This window comes from Adiantum capillus-veneris, chromosome 11 (genome assembly GCF_014529385.1).
Source record: "Adiantum capillus-veneris isolate H3 chromosome 11, ASM1452938v2, whole genome shotgun sequence".
NCBI lineage: Eukaryota > Viridiplantae > Streptophyta > Polypodiopsida > Polypodiales > Pteridaceae > Adiantum > Adiantum capillus-veneris.
This window is the reverse complement of record NC_140941.1, coordinates 162292694-162312476: the sequence shown is the minus strand read 5'-3', so window position 1 is coordinate 162312476 and position 19783 is coordinate 162292694. Positions and strand designations below refer to the sequence as shown.

Below are 19783 nucleotides of genomic sequence, written 5' to 3'. Positions count from 1 at the left end.
CTCTCGACTCAACACAGTGCGGGTACAACCGCTTGCAGAGGGGGCAGTCCGAATCTCGACCTGCATCAAAGTATTGGGTTTTGGGCTCATCAGGAGCGCAATTGGCTCATAAGGCTTTTTCGTTCTTTGCTTCTATCGTCTATCTCGCCATGGCCTGCCCAAGGTATCACCCACCATAGCCTCGCCACCTAACACTGGTATCAGAGCTTGGCGCTCTCGCAGGCAGACATGCCACCTCTCAAAACGCTACTGTTTTGTGACGTCTAGGTGTAGCAGGCGGCATCCATCTTACTTGCATCTCAAAAGGCCATGGTGTGGCGGTTGTTCCCAGGCAGACAGCAACGGCGGCCTAGCATCTCAACAAGCAGCATATCCGGTAGCATCTCAAAACGCTATTATATGAGCACCCAATTGGCAGGGACTAGACAAGCCTCTCAAAACGTTGCCTTTGCTACACAGAAGAGCATCTTAAAAGGGTACCTAAATTTGCACCTACAAACACTGCTTGGCAGAGTTGGGCAATTGTTCACACAACATAGCTTTTCAAAAAGCACTGTAAGGTAGTTTTGTTGAGCTTGGCAATTTCACAGCTTTCTAAAACGCTGTCTTCTGTAAGTCAAGGCATTGATGGTGCTAGCATATCAAGAGGCAGCAGTTAAGCTTGTTAATAGGGAAACTTTGCACAACACACCATCTCGAAAAGCAACAAGTAAAGGAGCATTTTTTTGGCAATATTTGCAGCATTTCAAAAAGCTCGCAATACTCAAGAAGTGAAAGCATCTAGAAGCCGGTTCAAGAGAATCTTGTGGCACTTCCATCGGCTTGACAACGATAATTGTGTCCGATAAAAGTGATGCCGAAGAAGAGCAACAAGGCTTATCCAAAAATCATAGCTCACGTGATAAGCAAGCCACCTATGACTTTTTCAACACTTTGCTTTGAGCTTTTGGTACATCAACAAATGCTACACATGAAGATCTTCTTCGAGATTGCAATTTAGGGTCATAGATTTGTCATCTTGCGTCTATTGTCAACAACATCATACACTTTTTAGTCAAAGCCGCTTTTACTTTGTCTGTTGTCAGTCATGCCATGATGAAAATTTGTACGGGCTATAGACACTACCACACATGAGTGGTAAGACCTCTTAAATTACCAGTTTTTATTCTCAGCCCATGTTTTGTCTCGCTTCTCATGAGGTTATTGGGTACACCTTAAAACCCAAGGTTTGGCAGTGAACCAAAAACTCCATTTTTGGTAGCTAACTTTTCCTAACCTACACCCATCTGTTCAAGGGGGGGTTACTGATCTAGCACCAGGTTATGGATACACCAGAAATCCTTGGTTGTGAGAAAACCTAAAACTCGCGGTTGACGAGTACACCAAAAACTCGAGGTATCATGAGACGGCTTGTCTAGTTCGGGCTTGAGGGGGGGATTGTTGGGTTCAAGCCCTTGTTGGTCAGCCCGTGAGAACAAGTCTCAAGGCATGCATGTATAGACCATTAGTTAGTTGAGTTTGCATGAGGAAAAAGGTGTGGTTGATATCACCTTGCAAAAGCTATGTAAGGACCTTTTTTGTTAATAGAATTGAGTAGAGTAGCGTGTGATTTCTTTGCATACTGTGTCAACTTCTTCTTCTCTCTCTCTCTCTCTCTCTCTCTCTCTCTCTCTCTCTCTCTCTCTCTCTCTCTCTCTCTCTCTCTCTCTCGTCCTTCTCTGCAACCTGCACCACCATGACTCCGTAGCACAAGCTCCAACACCAACTTCCTGTCTGCGGGTGAAACTACCGTTCACATTGGCCATACAATGTCCGATCATTTGCAACTTAAAAAAGAGGGTCTTAAAAATTAAACAAAAAAAAGAAACCAACAACTAAGGTTAGCAGTTGCCACGTCCTCGTGACATAGTTAACAGATGCCACGCATGACAGACCCATTGGTGGTCGGCTGAAGAGAAAGGGTCCCTCCAAAAGCTCTCCAGGATCCCACTGCACTTGTGCCAGAGGGTAGCTCTTCCAAGCCCAAAGCCTCCAATGGCCTGACTCAAAGAGCAGCTGGGTCAGGATCTATGACACAAGTCCTCCCACACATGCCCACTACTCGTATCCTCTGAAAACAACACTTTGCAACTTGTGGAGCCTCTACTGAGACTCTGTGTAGACCCTCGCCTTGGATCTCGAAGAACATGGAGGGTACAGTCAACAAGCTCGAACCGCAATGAGGACCTCCAGTCGTGTTGTTAGCGTGCAAACAAGGAAAACGAGTGCCTCTATAGCCTTGCACGAGTCACACCGTTGGAAAGAAGAACTATTACACCACCGAAACCACCTGTGATAAGCACCTGTAAAGTTTTATGAAGAACCCTTCTAGCATGAAGCACACTTGGAATTAGGAGAAACCAAGGACATAAAGACGTAGCTCGTCTCGAGTAGGTGTCCGTAGAGTATCCATAGGCTAAAAACATGTAAAAGATGAGAGAGATATGGCCATTCGAAGTTGGGGGTGTCCTCTCTTATGCTAAAAAAAGATGAGCTCTTTGGAAAGTTTGCAGGTGTTGCAGCTATAAAAATGGGTTTTTTTTCTCTTTTATCCAAGTGGTCTTTTTCTCTCTCCTCAGCCGACAAGGCTCTCTTTCAAGGCTCCATTTTATTGGTTCATTTTTGGGCTTCATTTTGGTATGGAATGGGCAGCCGATGCCCTTTGGCCCAAGGGAAGGGGTGGGACTTGTGTCTAGGGGACCAAAAAATGGGCCCAGGCGCTTGGGCAGGTAGGTGGGAACTCAAAAGGTGCCATTATCCCCCCCACAAGACCCACGAACCCCCATGTGGGATTGTCCCATTGCCACAGGGCACATTCCTCCCACACTTCTCCAACTCCCTTCTCTCCCCACAGAAAATTCTCCATTCAACCTCCTTTTGGGACCAACTTCCCAGGAGCATGGTGCACTGCTCTGGCCACCAAATGCGATGCCGTAGAGCACGGTTCGGAACCCATCACTTCGGCTATTTCCAAAAATTTAAAAACTTATTTCTAATTTAAATCATCAAGTTGGCCCAGTTGCCTTCGCACATGCGTCTGCAACCACTTTTTAAGTCGAGACCGTCCACTTCAGACGCACATAACTCATCATGTACAAGTCCGATTCACAAGCTATAAAGCAGGGTTGAAAATACTTATTGAAAACCATATTTTGGGGACTCAAACAACCCAAAACCACAGTAAACAGACCCGGCAAAACCAAACCTTTGTACATGAATTTTTACATGGTTCGTCACATGACACATCCAACCCTATGTGTCCGTGTACAATCTACTTCATGACATGGGTTCAGTTCAGTTCAGTCAGCCTAGATTAGGAAGTGATCTGGCACTTTCGTGAGTCTGTTCGTAGACCGTGCATGTTCAGACACTTAGAGTAGATGCATCTCCTCTGGTTGCACACAGCATGATCATAAGCATTCGGATGAGAATCCATTAGAATCCTTCAGGGGAATTTTCCAGTGCATTTAGCCTATTTTCCCTATTTTTGACATTTTTCACTTATTATTTTTAAGTGACTTTTGTTGGAAAGTAGGTAGGGCAAATTGAGTAAGTTTGTATATAAGCAAACTTAGACTAGCACTAATTGGCAGAAGAGGCAATAGGAGCACCAATGCTCAACAGGCAACTTCTCAGCAATAGCCTTGTTTGGTGGTGTTTTTCCCTCCAAGCGAGACAGTCCCTGTCCCTAGCGTTTTTCATCAATATCAGCCTTGGCGTTTTCCTCAGCAGATACCCATCGCCTGAAGACCTCAGCCATTGGCGTTTCCAGCAAGCATTCATCGCCATAGCATCTACTTCCTACTAGCGTTTTTCCTCCAGGACGGAAGTGCAGCCCTAGCGTTTTCTGAACCTCCATCGCCCTCTCTGTGCATGGCGTTTTCAGCAGACAAGCATCAGTAGTTTTCAGCCTTTACCACCATAAAGACCAGCAGATTTCAGCCCTAAAGACTAGAAGAGATTCAGCCATTAAGAATTCAGCCTATCAACGTTTTTGGACAGCAGATAGGAAGCGTGAGATTTCAGCCATTTGCATCTTTGGACAGCAGTACAAAGGCGTTAGTTTTCAGCCCATAGATCGGTCTCACCATCACCGTCGTCGTCATTGATCTAGCCTAGACTTGCATTAGTCACATGCATTCAATTTGTACCAGTTTGTGCAATCAATAGTAGACCAGTCTCGCCGACGAGAGTGGGGCCTTCGGAGGAGGGTTTTACAACGTCTTTGGTGTCGTATTCTCTTCTCTATCTCTTAGTCTTATACACTTTCACGCACAGTGTCCATTCACTTTGTTTATGATCATTGCACTCTCTCATTAAGAACGGAAGACTCTCCCTTCCATAAGGACAAAAAGGAACCTTGAGCACATTATGGAGCACTCAAGAACAACATTCATTCCGCTGCACCTTACATTAGTATCAGAGCTTTGACAGTGTTCTGTATCACTCAAGAAAAGAACCACAAGAATCACAATAATTTTTTTTGCTTGTTGCAGTCGCACAAACCCAAGTTCGCTTGGGCGTGTCGATTCCTAATCGTGTTTTTGAAGAGTGATAGGAAACCCAAGAAAGAAGGGCATGTCCAGCCTCCCCTTGTGCCTCTTTTCACTCATTGAGAGCGGACTGTGCACTTCGCGGCCGGCCAATTGACGTGAGGTGGGAAAAAGAAACCTTGGTGTGAGCGCAAGGCCGCCAAAAGGTGCGCCCACGGAAAAGAGCAGAACTCGGGTGAAGAGAAGATCCTTCTCTAACACAGATTGCAAGCGAAAGAAGAACCTCAAGAACCTCAAGACCTGCAAGAACCTCAAGAACTCGAGAAGCCCAAGAACCAAGATCCCCAAGAACCCAAGTTCCTCGTGAACTTAAGAACCCAAGACCACAAGAACCCACAAGAACCCCCGACTTCAGTTGATGGTCATCACTCGAAGCGGAATGGATACTTTGCTTGGAGGTGATGAGCATGAGAGAGGCGAAGAAGAATTTTCCCACCAGAAGGTTTTTCCGACCCTCCCCCTTCCCTATCTACTCCAAGGATTGCACTAACTCCTATGGAGGAGTTGGAGCAAATGTTTATGGAGAGGAAGTTAGAACGCGAAGCAAGAAGAGCAGAAAGAAAAGCAAAAATGGAGCGCGAACACCAAGAAAGAATGGTAGCCATAGTGCGTGAGAGTAAGCAAGCACGCTTGGAAGCCAAAGAAAGACAAGCCGAATTTGATCGTGAGAACAAAGCAAGAAAGGCAATGAGCGATCGACACATGGAAGAGATGTTGCGACTTTTTTCTCAAGTGCAGGCGCACTTTGCACAGAATCAGGAAAAGGAGACTCTCTCGGTCTCTACTTCTCCAAAGCAAGACACACATGATTTTCATGATTATGAGGAGCATGATGATTTGAATAACAATGATTTGAATGATAATGATGAGCATGATGATTTGGATGACACTGACAAGCATGATGATTTGCATGATCAAGATGTGATTTCTCACAAGCATGATGAGTTGCATGAAGATGATGTGATTGTTCACAAGGATGATGTGTTAGTTGATACTTTCTCTAGTGAAGCTAACCTCATTGCAGATTCGATCAGTCACAAAGAACTGATCTTGGCTCTCTAGACTAGGTCCAAAGAACCCCTTCAGGAAGAACCGATCTTGGCTCTCAAGCCTAGGTCCAAAGAACCCCTTTAGGAAGAACCGATCTTGGCTCTCGAGCCTAGGTCCAAAGAACCCCTTCAAGAAGAACCGATCTTGGCTCTCGAGCCTCGGTCCAAAGAACCCTTACAGGAAGTACTATGTGTTCGAATGATTCATACGCACACATTGTTCGAGTGTTTCATTCGTGATCGTTTCCTGTATTTTCATCAGCATCTTTATGTGATCCCTTTTCCTAGGCATGACATATTGTACGTTGAGCACGATTCACTCATGAATGAGCACAAATGTATGCGGATTATTCATGAAAAGCTGAAAAGTATGCATTCAAGGAAGTCACATTCCATGTCTCTTCCTTGGCATGACACATTTGTAGAAAGAGCACATGAAAGTATGAGCACCAAGCATGGGCATTTCCGTTGTGAATTGCCACAATTGATTGATTTAGATCAGCAAGACAATAGTCGATCTCATTGTTTGCGTGTGTGTGGTGAATGGTTTAACACTCCATCTCTTTGATCATCTACATTGCATGCACAGTCTTTGAGGAAGACAAGATTTTTTCCACTCACTTTACATGGAATAGTTATGTTCATGGTTTTGTGTTGGAAATGGTTTCATGAATTTTCAGCCATGGAGATTCTTGAAGAAGAAAGAAGCATGACACTCGACGAAGTTGAAGCATTGAAGGAACCACACAAGACTTTGTCGCTTTCGGCGCGGCCCAAAGAAGCAAGCGTTGCAGACCTTTATGAAGTTCAAGTACCGCACGACCCGCACATTAGAGTGGGCCGGGGAAGAGTCCCTTCCAGGATTCCGGATGCTATTGGCGATCTCCCTCGACGCCATACAGTTCGGTACCAGTACCTCACTTTGAAAAGGAGGGGATGTCACGTGACACATTCAACCCTATGTGTCCGTGGACAAGCTACTTCATGACATGGGTTCAGTTGAGTTCAGTCAGCCTAGATTAGGATACGATCTGGCACTTTTGTGGGTCTGTTCGTAGATCGTGCATGTCCAGACACTTAGAGTAGATGCATATCCTCTGGTTGCACACAACATGATCATAAGCATTCCCATCAGAATCCTTCAGGGGAATTTTCCAGTGCATTTAGCCTATTTTTCCTATTTTTGACATTTTTCACTTATTATTTTTAAGTGACTTTTGTTGGAAAGTCGGTAGGGCAAATTGAGTAAGTTTGTATATAAGCAAACCTAGACTAGCACTAATTGGCAGAAGAGGCAGCAGGAGCACCAGTGCTCAACATGCAACTTCTCAGCAAGAGCCTTGTTTGGTGGTGTTTTTCCCTCCAAGCGAGACAGTCCCAGTCCCTAGCGTTTTTCATGAACATCAGCCTTGGTGTTTTCCTCAGCAGATACCCATCGCCTAAAGACCTCATCCATTGGCGTTTCCAACAAGCATTCATCGCCATAGCATCTACTTCCTGCTAGCGTTTTTCCTCTAGGACGGAAGTGCAGCCCTAGCGTTTTCCATCGCCCTCTCTGTGCATGGCGTTTTCAGTAGACAAGCATCAATAGTTTTCAGTCTTTACCACCATAAAGACGAGCAGATGTCAGCCCTAAAGACCAGCAGAAATTCAGCCATTAAGAATTCAGCCTATCAGCGTTTTTGGACAACAGATAGGAAGCGCCAGATTTCAGCCATTTGCGTCTTTGGACAACAGTACAAAAGTTTTCAGCCCATAGATCGGTCTCGCCATCACCGTCGCCGTCATCGATCTAGCCTAGACTTGCATCAGTCACATGCATTCAGTTTGTATAAGTTTGTGCAATCAATAGTAGACCAGTCTCGCCGACGAGAGTGGAGCCTTCGGAGGAGGGTTTTACAATGTCTTTTGTGTCGTATTCTCTTCTCTATCTCTCAGTCTCATACACTTTCATGTACAGTGTCCATTCACTTTGTTTATGATCATTGCACTCTCTCATTAAGAACAGAAGGCTCTCCCTTCCATAAGGACAAAAAGGAACCTTGAGCACATTATGGAGCACTCATCTTGAGAAAGAACAACATTCATTCCGCTGCACCTAACATGGTCACTTTCAAGACTCGATGTCACGTGCACATCTAACCCTATGTGTATGTGGACAAGCTACCTCATGACAAGGGTTCAATTAGCTTAGCTTAGGAAGTGTTCTGATACTTTTGTGAGTCTGTTCGCAGACCGTGTATGTCCAGGCACTTAGAGTAGATGCATATCCTTTGGTTGCACACAACATGATCATCAAATTACCATAAGAACCCATCAGGAGCATTTTTACTATGCACAGACCTATTTTCCCTATTTTAGCCATTTTTCACTTATTATTAATAAGCGACTTTGTTGGGAAAGTGGGCAGTATAGAAGAAAAGCTAGCGCTAGTGTTTTCTGGTTGAAGAGGCAAGAGGAGACCAACTCACAGGCACCTTCTCAGCAAGACCGGCAGGAGGCCTAGCGTTTCCAGCCAACAACAAATGTGGATAGCGTTTTTGCTACAGATTAGCATAGCGTTTTCTACAAGCAGATCAAGATTAGTGTTAGCAATTACAGATCAGCCCTGGCATTTTGCAGACAGCAGAGCAGCCCTGGCATTTTTGCAACAGCAGACCTTGCCTAGCGTTTTTGCAGATTGCAGCTCAGGCTAGCGTTTTGCAGATTCTCGGTGACAGTTCAGCCCATAGCATCAGCATTTTGCATTTCCAGCAATCAGACTCCGTACCGCAGGCCCCAAACGTCGCAAATCTCAACTTCCCGCAGGAGATCCTCGCCGCACGGTCAGATTAGCCAGAGTTTACAGATCAGCCTACTAATCGCAGAGTTCAGCATCTGCGTTTTCAGCACATCGTCGTCGCGTTGTCGCCATCGCCATTGTCACCGACATAGAGTAAGAATTCAGCAGATACAAGATTTGCAGATTTCAACCATTAGCGTTTTCAGTTTTTAGCTCGCCGTCCTCATCGTTGGCAAGTCCATTGCATTGTAGAGATTTGTGAAATCAATAGTAGACCGCTCTCGCCATAAAGAGTGGGGCCTTTGGAGGAGGGTTTGACAACATTCTGGTGTCGTATTCTTCTCTCTCTATCTCTCAGTCTCAACACCTTCATTCACAGTGTTTAGTATTTACCACTTTGTTTGTGATCATTTGCACTCTCTCACTAAAGGAACGGAAGGCTCTCCCTTTCGTAAGTAAAACGAACCCTTGAGCACAGTTCGGAGCACTCATCTTGAGCAAAGTTCAACATTCACTTTCGTTGCACCTTACATTGGTATCAGAGCTTTGGCAGTGTTCTGTATCACTCAAGGAAAGAACCACATAATTTTTTTGCTTGTTGCGGTCGCACGTAACCCAAGTCCACTTGGGCATGTCGATTCCTAATCGTGTTTTTGAAGAGTGACAGGATACCCCAAGAAAGAACGGCTTGTCCAGCCTCCCCTTGTTTCTCTTCTCACTCATTGAGAGCGGACCGTGCACTTAGCGGCTGACCAATCGACGTTAGGTGGGAAAAAGCAACCTTGGTGTGAGCTCAAGGCCGCAAGGGGTGCGCCTGTGGGAAAGAGAAGAGCTCGGGTAAGAGAAGATCCTTCTCTAACACAGATTACAAGCGAAAGAAGAACCTCAAGACTCAAGATCGTCAAGAACCACAAGAACCCAAGTTCCTCGTGAACTTAAGAACCCAAGACTTCAGTGTATGGTCATCACCCGAAGCGGAATGGATACTTTGCATGGAGATGATGAGCATGGAAGTGGCGAAGAAGAATTTTCCCCACCAGGAGGTTTTTCCGACCCTCCCTCCTCCCCATCTATGCCAAGGATTGCACCAAATCCTATGGAGGCTTTGGTCAAGACGATGATGGACATGATGCTACAACAAGAAGCGCATCGCGCCGCCTTGGATCACGAGCGCGAAGAAAGAAAAGCAAAAAGAAAAGCAGAATTAGATCGCGAACGTGAAGAAGAAAAGCAGAAAGAAAGGCCGACTTGGAGCGTGAGTTGGAGCAAGCGCGCTTGGCGGCCGAAGAGCATAGGGTAGCCTTGGAGCGTGAGCGTGAGCAAGCGCTTGGAAGCCGAAGAGAAAAGGGTAGCCTTGGAGCGTGAGCGTGAGCAAGCGCGCTTGGCGGCCGAAGAAAGAAAGATAGCGATTGAGCTTGAGCATGAGCAAGCACGCGAAGCCCAACGAGTAGCGGCCGAAGACAGACGAGCGGCCTTGGAGTTAGAGTGTGTGGCGCAGAGAGACCAACGCATGCAAGAGTTAGTCCTAGAGGTTCACACCTCGAAACCGGAGCCGGTCAAAGATGTTGGTAGTTCATCAAGTAGCAGAGACTTGAACTCCAACAATCCCGTCACAGAGAAGATCACGTTCAGTAAGTATGACGGTAAGATGGATGCTAGTGTTATTCATTCTTGGTTGCATCAATTTAATGCTTATTTTGCGACAACTAAGAAGACGGGAAATAGCAAGCAGCCATGTATCTTGCCGGTGATGCCATTAATTGGTACCACGCATGGATAGAGGCACAGTTGGCCGCGCACCTAGAGGCCGTCGACGAAGACGCGTCCCTTTCCTTCAATTGGGCCGACTTTCAAGACAAGCTCAAGGCGCGGTTTATGCCACCTCAGTACCTAGCACGGCTGAAAGACGATTGGCGCAGTCTCAAGAAAAATGGTTTGCCAGTTATGTCTTTCTCTAATGGTGTTGTGCAGCTCGGCACCCAATTACGCAAATCAGATGATGAGCGCGAAGAGGCTTTCATTTTTGGGTTGGATGACTATATCAGGTTTGATGTCGAGGTCCTCGACCCCGTAGATCTCAACAAGGCGGTAGCGATTGCTCTCACGCAGGAGATGAAGCAGAATAAGGGAAAGCCGAAGGAGAACAAGACTTCTCAAAGTACCTCTCAGACTCCTCAGAACCCGCAGAAGGGTAAGAATGGTAAGACTGGTAACTCTTCTAAACAATTTTCCTCTAGTCTCTCGGAAAAAAACTCACACAATGAACCTAAGGGTAAAGCAAACACAATTGCTAAACCTAAGCTCACTCCAAATGAAAAGGCAGAACAAGGAATTTAAGGAGGATACATCACGTCAGAAGAACAAAGCATTTATTCTAAGGAAGGTCGATGTTATCATTGTCACATCAAGGGTTACATAAAAAGAACATGTCCTAAGCTTGACTCTAATGAATCTAAAGAACCCACAGAACCCACATCTTTTGTCAATGCAATAAATGAGAACACGAGTGTGACCCAAGTTTCTCATGATTCTTCCATTGATAAGTCTCTCATTAAGTGTTATGGTCATGTGAAGGGTCAGTGTTTTGTCATATTGTTTGACCCAGGCAGTATGCATGATGTGATTAGTGACTCTCTTGTCCTCATCACGCAAGAGTGCCTTGATGTTTTGTTCACTGTTCAACAAGCATCCTTCTGCAGAAAATTTGTAGTCTCTCCTCTCTCAGGATGTGATATGCTTTTAGGCATTCGATGGTTTCGTGAGCATAACCCTCTCATTGATTGGGCGGAAAACACTTTCACTTTCAATGCCAAAAGTGACTCTTCCATTGTCATTCGTGGGGAGCAAGTTGTTCATTCTTCATCTCTCATATCTAATGTGCAGGCGAAGATTGAAAAGAATTAGGAGAAGGAGACTCTCTCAGTCTTGTCTTCTCCAAAGCACGACACACATGATTTGCATGATAAAGATGTGATTATTTACAAACATAATGATTTGCATGATAAAGATGTGATTGTTCACAAGGATGATGGTTTAGTGGATACTTTGTCTAGTGAAGCTAACCTCATTGCAGATTCGATCAATCACGAAGAACCGATCTTGGCTCTCAAGTCCAGGTCCCAAGAACTTCCACAGGAAGTATTATGTCTGCGCATGATTAGTCATCATGTATTGTTCGAGTGTTTCATTCGTGATGGTTTCCTATATTTTAGTCACCGTCCTTATGTGATCCCTTTTCATAGGCATGCCATATGGTACGATGAACACGATTCACTCATGAATGAGCACGAATATATACGGATTATTCATGAAAAGATGAAATGTTTGCATTCAAGGAATTTACATTCCATGTCTCTTCCTTGGCATGACACAGTATTTGAAAGAGCACAAGCATGATTAAGCATCAAGTATCGGCATTTCCATTGTGATTTGCCACAATTGATAGATTTAGATCGGAAAGACAAGTTTCGATTCCATTGTTTGTGTGTGTTTGATGAACGGTTTGGCGCTCCGTCTCTATGTTCATCTACATTGCATGCACAGTCTTTAAAGAAGACTAGAACTTTTTCAGTCACTTTACATGGAATGGGTATGTTCATGTTTTTGTGTTGGAAGTGGTTTCAGGAATTTTCATCCTCGGAGATTCTTGAAGAAGGTAGACGCATGACTATAGACGAAGTTGAAGCATTGAAGGAGCCACAAATGACTTTGTGTCGCTTTCGGCGCGGCCCAAAGAAGCAAGCGTTGCAGACCTTTATGAAGCTCAAGTATCGCATGACCTACGCATCAAAGTGGGCTGGCGAAGATTTCTTTCGAGGATTCCAGACGCTGTTGGCGATCTCCCTCGACGCCATTCAGCTCGATACTAGTACCTCACTTTAAAAAGGAGGGGATGCATCTGCAACCACATGCATCTGCAACCACTTTCTAAGTCGAGACCGCCCACTTTAGATGCACATAACTCATGATGTACAAGTCCGATTCACAAGCTATAAAGCACGGTTGAAAATACTTATTGAAAACCATCTTTTAGGGACTCAAATAACCAAAAACTCCAATAAACATACCCGGAAAAACCAAACCTTTGTACATGAATTTTTACATGGTCACTCGATGTCACGTGCACATCGAACCCTATGTGTATGTGGACAAGCTACTTCATGACAAGGGTTCAATTAGCTTAGCTTAGGAAGTGTTTTGGCACTTTTGTGAGTCTGTTCGTAGATCGTGCATGTCCAGGCACTTAGAGTAGATGCATATCCTTTGGTCGTGCACAGCATGATCATTAGATTACCATTAGAACCCATCAGGAGCCCAGGATCCATGTTTTAATGGCAGTGGGACTGCCAAATGTTCCGTGCCTCATTCTCATGTGTTTGGCATAGGTTGAATGTTTCACGTGTTTCGCCTGTTTGACATTTCTGAGGGAAGTGAATATTCGACTGCTACATGTAGTCTGATTTTCTCCTCTTTCGGAGAGGGAAATTGGTAGGTGGAGGTTGTTGCCATTGAGCTCCTGTGTTGAAATTGCAGCCCTACTTTGTCTGGTGAACTGTGTTGGCGAAGAACTAGGGTTCAAAATTGGGGATAAAGTGGACTTCCTGTAGAAAGAAATGAGTGGACCATTGCAGGAAGCTCACCTTAAGTCAGGGCAAGAGAAGGCGACTGTAAGGGAAAAGGGAAGCAGGAAGGGGGGGGGGGGGGGGGGGGAGGGGAGGGGAGGGGATAAAGTAGTGGAGGAGGCTGTGGAAGAGGGTAGGGAATAGAAAGGCATGGCTTTATAAAAGAAAATAAAAGAAGGATGAGAGGGCAGGAGGAGAGGAGAGACTGAGCAAGAAAGCACATGAAAAGGGTGTTGTTAGAGAGGAGGGAGGCGTAAGGTCAGAAACCAGTAGCTCATCCACTTCAAGCTGGTGGGAATCCATTGATTTTGGACTGAACAAGTCTCTTTCTCTGAGACATAACTTTTTCAACATGGAAGCATAAATTTATTCATGGCCCTGTAAAGTGTTCCTTCACTTTGGACAGTAATACTTTTTTGTCCTGCTCCTTAGCCTTTGGTACTTTTGTTTGTTCCTTTTTGACCTTTGTGAGTTGAGTAATGTCATATTTCTTTCTGGCTCCTACATTTGTGAGTTCAAATCCAGGTCTTTATGATGTTATGTGAAAATAATATATGGTTTTTGTGATCCATGCTCTTCAGAAGATACGACCTTTTCCTGCTTGAAGGATCGTTTCCTGGTTGGGTGTGAAGCCTTGACCTGATTCGTTTTCTTTTGTTAGGCTAGAAGTACATTTTCTGGGGCGATTCCAGGCCTAAGTTCTTCTGTTCACAATCAAGGAAGTCAACAGAGTGCTGTGATCACAGCACCTTCTCTCTCAAAGGCTGTCACAACTAGATTGTATGGAACTTATCGAGCTCTTTGGAGAAATTCCCAAATTGCTACAGATGGTCAGAACACATTCAGAAAGGGAGATGCAAAACGAGTGAACACTTACCATGTGGGTGGATGGGCTTGGGGTGCACCTGGATTACAGAGATATTGTTCAAATGAACCTCCCACAAAAAGTGGTATCATCTTGTGCTTCAGCTGTAACCTGCTGCAATCTTTCAAATTCCAGCTTTTGGCAGTTAAAAACTCCACCCTTTTTTTCTTTTTGGATTTTCATTCTTGTCTTCAGGATTTGAAAATTTTCATCCAAGAAGCAAAAGACCCCTACCAAAAGGGCGGTGGATTCCAGAGGACACCAAAAAGGGTCAGCAGTCTTGATTTTAACATATGTATAGTGCTTTAGATCCTGAACTTCGTTAAGGATGTCGATAATTAGATCAATGTTTGAACTTCGTCTTTATGGAAAACAAGAATGGATCTTCTTTGTGTTTCATCCTGTGTTTGTAAAGAATAAAAGCATTTCTGTACTTGGCACAGCTATCAATCCCAGAAACTGAATCTGATGAATCTCATTGTTCAAAACAAGTAATTTTTCTCTCTTATATGTTAAAGATAAAGGGAATGGAGGAGGCTCTTGAAATTTTCATCATTCTGTCACTATGCATTTAGCTTCAATGTAGAATAACAGTTTTAAATCATTCAACAAGATTTATCTGAATTGCTTGTCCAATCTGAGCTTCTCCCCATTGGTTTTGTGGTAACAATGCCGTCTCCAGCTTTTTCTCACTTCTGATCGGTTCTGTATCCTCTTCTTTTTAAACCGAAGGTTGAAAGTTAGTAGAGCTCCCTCTACACGGTCAGCTATATGATATCTATTCAGTATCCTTAAATAGTGTCTAATCTAAGTCCCTGTCACAGGATTGTTGTCGACTTCTGCTGCTTTAGCAAAGTAACATATACTGTCGGTAAGAAATAGTGTAGTGCTTAGATCACACTGTTTCGCCTAACTATGATAAAGTGGTTGAGGCTCTCTTTAAGAGTGGCTGGTAAAGATGCCGAGTTTGAAACCCTCACCAAAACCATTAGATATTTAAACACTGGAGTGCATTATCAAGATTTGGACGTTGTGACTGCAATGGGAGAGGTCTGATTACCAGTGTTTGGCAAGACAAACACAGAGTTTTGTTCTTGAAGTGATGAATATTTGTCATACTGGAAGTATTTAATGACATTTTCTGATTGTTGGTACTACCAGAAGAGTCGAAATCGGAGGATCCAAAAGGTGATAACAACGAACAAGGCACCATGGATCAAGTAAAGTCTTTCCTTATTACAGTTCTTGGCACCGTAATTGTGCTGGCTTCTTTGTCATATCGCCAGAATGATGCCCAGGAGGTGAGTACTTAGCCAATCTCTGGATAAGAGCGAGCATGAGTAGGCTAGTCATCAAACAGGTCCTCATGGTAGTGTTTTTACTTTTCATAGATCAGCTTTCAAGAGTTTAAAACCAAGCTTCTCGAGCTGGGATTGGTTGACCGGATTGAAGTAGTAAATAAAACTTTGGCAAAAGTACATGTGAAGTCAACGTCTTCTCAGAAGAACAATGGCGGACAGCAGGACTCAACTGGCCAAAGTCAATACAAATATTACTTCAATATTGGAAGTGTGGATTCTTTTGAGCGGAAGCTTGAAGAGGCCCAAGAATCTCTAGGGATTGATCCTCGTGACTATGTACCGGTAGTTTATGTGGATGAGCATGGATGGGTACAGGAGTTGATGAGGATGGCTCCTACAATTCTTTTTGTTGGTGGACTCATTTACCTAAGTCGGCGAATGCAGAGTGGCTTGGGCATAGGGGGAAGCGGTGGTGGTCTTGGTGGTGGACGGGGATTTTTTAGCATGGGAAAGGCAAATGTAACCAAGCTAAACCAGAATGCCAAAAATAAGGTTTGATTCTTTCTTTATGGTTGCCAAGAATGCTATGTCAGTCTGAACTCACCCTGAAATATTTCTATGTATGATAGATAATGTTCAAGGATGTTGCTGGCTGTGACGAGGCAAAGCAGGAAATTATGGAATTTGTACATTTTTTAAAAAATCCCAAAAAGTATCAGGAGTTGGGTGCCAAGATTCCTAAAGGAGCCCTGCTGATTGGCCCACCTGGAACTGGGAAAACTCTTCTTGCGAAGGCAACAGCAGGAGAAGCCGGTGTGCCTTTTCTATCAATGAGTGGCTCTGACTTTATGGAGATGTTTGTGGGAGTCGGGCCCTCCAGAGTGCGAGATCTGTTTGCTCAAGCAAGGAAGGCTGCTCCAAGTATTATTTTCATAGATGAAATTGATGCAATTGGTCGAGCTAGAGGGCGTGGAGGCTTTGCTGGTTCAAATGATGAGAGAGAGAGTACTCTGAATCAACTACTTGTTGAGATGGATGGATTTGGGACAACTGCAGGGGTAGTTGTGCTTGGTGGAACCAACAGACCTGATATTCTAGACAAAGCTTTACTTCGGCCTGGGCGGTTTGACAGGCAGATAGCCATTGACGCACCAGACATAAAAGGAAGAGAGCAAATATTTCGAATTTACTTGAAAAAGCTAAAGCTTGATAAGGAGGCAACTTATTATTCTGAAAGACTAGCAGCACTTACACCTGGATTTGCTGGAGCTGACATTGCTAATGTGTGCAATGAAGCAGCTCTTTTTGCAGCAAGAAATGAACAGACACAAATTTGTATGGAACATTTTGAGGCTGCAATCGATAGGATTATTGGTGGCCTTGAGAAAAAGAATAAGGTTAGTGCCTCCTCCATATTTGGGCAAGTAGTTAAAATAAGGGCTGCAATTGTTAAGCTTGAAAATATAGGTAATTTTTGAAGGTGCAAGTAAGTGACTTATATGCTTGATTTGGCAATAGAGAGTCTTTGTTCATGCAACAATCTCCAAGTAGTTTAGGTTCTTGATCCAGACAAGTTACACATACACCCTGGTGCACACTCCCTGCCACTGGGGATACAGAAGTGGTTGTCATCACATCAAACTTTTCCCCCTTTCTCTTGTATCGATATGCTTCATGAACTTTTTCAATCTGTTTTTGTGTATGTGTGAACCTAAGTTCTTTGCCTTTCGTTTGTTTCCTTTCTTAAAATTCTTCTCTTGTGAATGTGATGTTCTTTCCCTTTCTCTGACACTTGCTTGATCTGTAAGCACCTGACAGTGGTTTTCATTATTTTGAGCATTGGTCAAGGGAAAAAAGATTAGGGCTTCTCTCCTTTCATAATGATCTGTTCCTGCCTAGTTGAGTTTTTGCATGAAACTATAGTTTGGTGGAAATCTGTGAAAGTATTCGATGATTGCAGGGTTGTGCTTTGTTCGAGAAAGGGATTGATTCTGCTTTGAGTGGGTGTTAGCTAGCAGCTTTTGCATATGCACTATCTACTGTGCTTCTCATTTATGTGGTTTCTCTTCTTTGATTCTTTTTGTCATCCTGATTTCAACTTTACAATGGTCTGGAACTTATCCTCGAAGAGTTCTGGTCACTATCTATGTGTTAAAAGCATGTCAGATTTCTCGTGACCATATCATGTAATTGTCATATCGCATTGGACCAGTGTGTACAATCTTGACCGTGCACTTCCAAACTCCTGCAAGTGCAATGTCCTGGTTTCTGCGGCCGAAAGGAAAACCTCAAATTTCACTGCCAAGTATGGGCTGTGAAAAGATTACTGTGAAGATACAACTTGGTTATTTCGAAACATAAGCAACCATGTTGACTGATGTGTTGTACCTTGCTGCTTTGCTCTTTGTTGTGTGCTTACACTCTTAAGTTCCTTGTCGAGACCTTGATTAACTTAATGCTGTTTATTGAACGTTACAGGTCATCAGCAAGGAGGAAAGAAGAACAGTTGCATATCATGAAGCAGGTCATGCAGTGGTTGGTTGGTTCCTTGAGCATGCGGAGCCTTTATTGAAAGTAACAATCGTTCCACGTGGAACTGCTGCGCTTGGTTTTGCTCAGTATGTGCCTAATGAGAACCTTTTAATGACCAAGGAGCAGTTGCTGGACGTGATCTGCATGACTCTAGGGGGCCGAGCTTCTGAGCAGGTAAGGTCGTGGCATTTTTCTGTGACTTCAATTTTGTTGGGGATCTTTGGCCTCTCTGAGTTTGACATCATGTAATTTCACAGGTCCTACTTGGGAAAATCTCAACTGGTGCTCAAAATGACCTTGAAAAGGTGACAAAGATGACTTATCAACAAGTTGCTGTCTTTGGTTTCAGTGACAAGGTTGGCCTTCTGTCGTTTCCTCAAAGAGAGAACTCGTACGAAATGACAAAACCTTACAGCAATGCGACAGCTGAGATCATTGACAAGGAGGTACGTGAATTAGTTACAACAGCGTATGCTCGCACCTTGGCCTTGATTGAAAAGCACAGGGAAGGTGTGGAGGAGCTTGCTAAAGAGCTACTAAAGAGCGAAGTTCTTCATCAAGAGGATTTAGTGAGGATTCTTGGTGAGAGGCCATTTAAGAGTGCTGAATTGAGCAATTATGACAAGTTCAAGCAGGGCTTCTTGCATGAAGAAAAATCAACAGAGGGTGAGGTGGCACAGGCAGAGAATAAGCAAGAAGATCGACGTGACCCACCTGTAGAAGGCACGCCTGTATTAACATAAAATAAGAATCAGCTAATCCAAGTGTTTCATGAGTCTGGTTTATACTGTAGAAAATCCAATAGGTGTAGCTGAATACTTTCCTTCAAAATTCAACCGAGACCTTCATTCTCAGTATGGAAGGTTTCCATGGGGGTTATCACTAGAAAATAAGGAAGAATGATGGGTTTGTTGGCTACCCTCTTTAATTGTAGGCCTCTTATTAAGGGCTTATTAACACATGGAGCGTGTTTATGCCATCTGATCAAATGACTGGTTAACCTCTGTACCTTCTGTGTAAAGCCATGAAAGACTAGTTAATTGCATAGATAGTAGTCAGTGTGAATGATGCAGGAAAAGACCTCATTGTTGCAAGTCATAGTTTGATTGCCTTTTTGTTCTTTTGGAGGCCATTGGTGTATGCCATAAGCATTCCTCGAATGCAATTATTACTGGTGCAGGCCATGTCTTCCTTATGGGCCAAAAGTTGTCACAATGATGTGCCTTTAATGGACACGTCAGGAGTTTAAGAATTGTTTCATGCAAACTATACCACTAAAGTTCTCTTTGGTTTTTTAATGTTGCCACTTTCCGACTGTAGCTGAGAAGAAGGCTAATAATCTATGTCGAAGCTAAATATGGTACATACATGCCCCCACATACACACCACTCAGGAATTGAGTACTGCAGGCATCTTGAAGGGGCTCTGATTTGCATTGGCTCTCCCTTTCTCTATGGGATTAATCGGGGGTACAAGAACAATCATACTGCGTGGTGGTGACGTGATACACCAATAGATGCTCGAGGAAGTTCTTGGAATGCTATAAAACTAAGCGAGTGAAGATTTGTTCGCTTGCGTAGCCCCGAATTTGTTTTGCTGCGGAGCTACACTCCTCTCTTCATGGCTCTCACCAATACTGTTGCATCATCTTCATCAGCCAATCAAGTTGGCATTATATCTCCTCTTTCCTGCATCTGATGATTGGCCATTGATTGGTGAAAATCTTTCATAAATATTCAAAGGAACCATGGCTTTTGTATGCCTTAGCAATGAAATCTTGATACTTGACTTTGGCTGAGAAGGAGCTTGGGATCTTATGATATAAGGTACCTTTATTATTCAAAAGGTACTTATGTTTGCAAAATCCGAGTTGTGTTCTCTATGGTTGTTCTGTTTGAATACTGATTATGAATATTGTATTGCATGGTATATTGGCATAGAACTAGACAACAGTTCCTAGCTCTATTGTATATTGGCTACAGTGTAGATTACTAGTCTTGGCACAACCCAACTGTAAGAGAGGCAAGAGGGACCCATTGA

The 19783-nt window shown here is 43.8% G+C and overlaps 1 protein-coding gene across 1 annotated transcript in view; it reads left to right on the top strand.

Moving 5' to 3' along the window:
• LOC147448333 (ATP-dependent zinc metalloprotease FTSH 8, mitochondrial-like) overlaps positions 1 to 18976 on the top strand; it is a 60588-nt gene extending 41612 nt beyond the window's left edge. The window contains exons 2-8 of the mRNA XM_086524178.1: positions 13707 to 13995; positions 14106 to 14180; positions 15072 to 15211; positions 15302 to 15763; positions 15841 to 16608; positions 17690 to 17917; positions 18001 to 18976. Coding sequence (XP_086380304.1) covers positions 13707 to 13995; positions 14106 to 14180; positions 15072 to 15211; positions 15302 to 15763; positions 15841 to 16608; positions 17690 to 17917; positions 18001 to 18486 — 2448 coding nt within the window. The 3' untranslated portion in view covers positions 18487 to 18976. The remainder of the gene's footprint in view (positions 1 to 13706; positions 13996 to 14105; positions 14181 to 15071; positions 15212 to 15301; positions 15764 to 15840; positions 16609 to 17689; positions 17918 to 18000) is intronic.
• Positions 18977 to 19783: the final 807 nt, after the last annotated feature.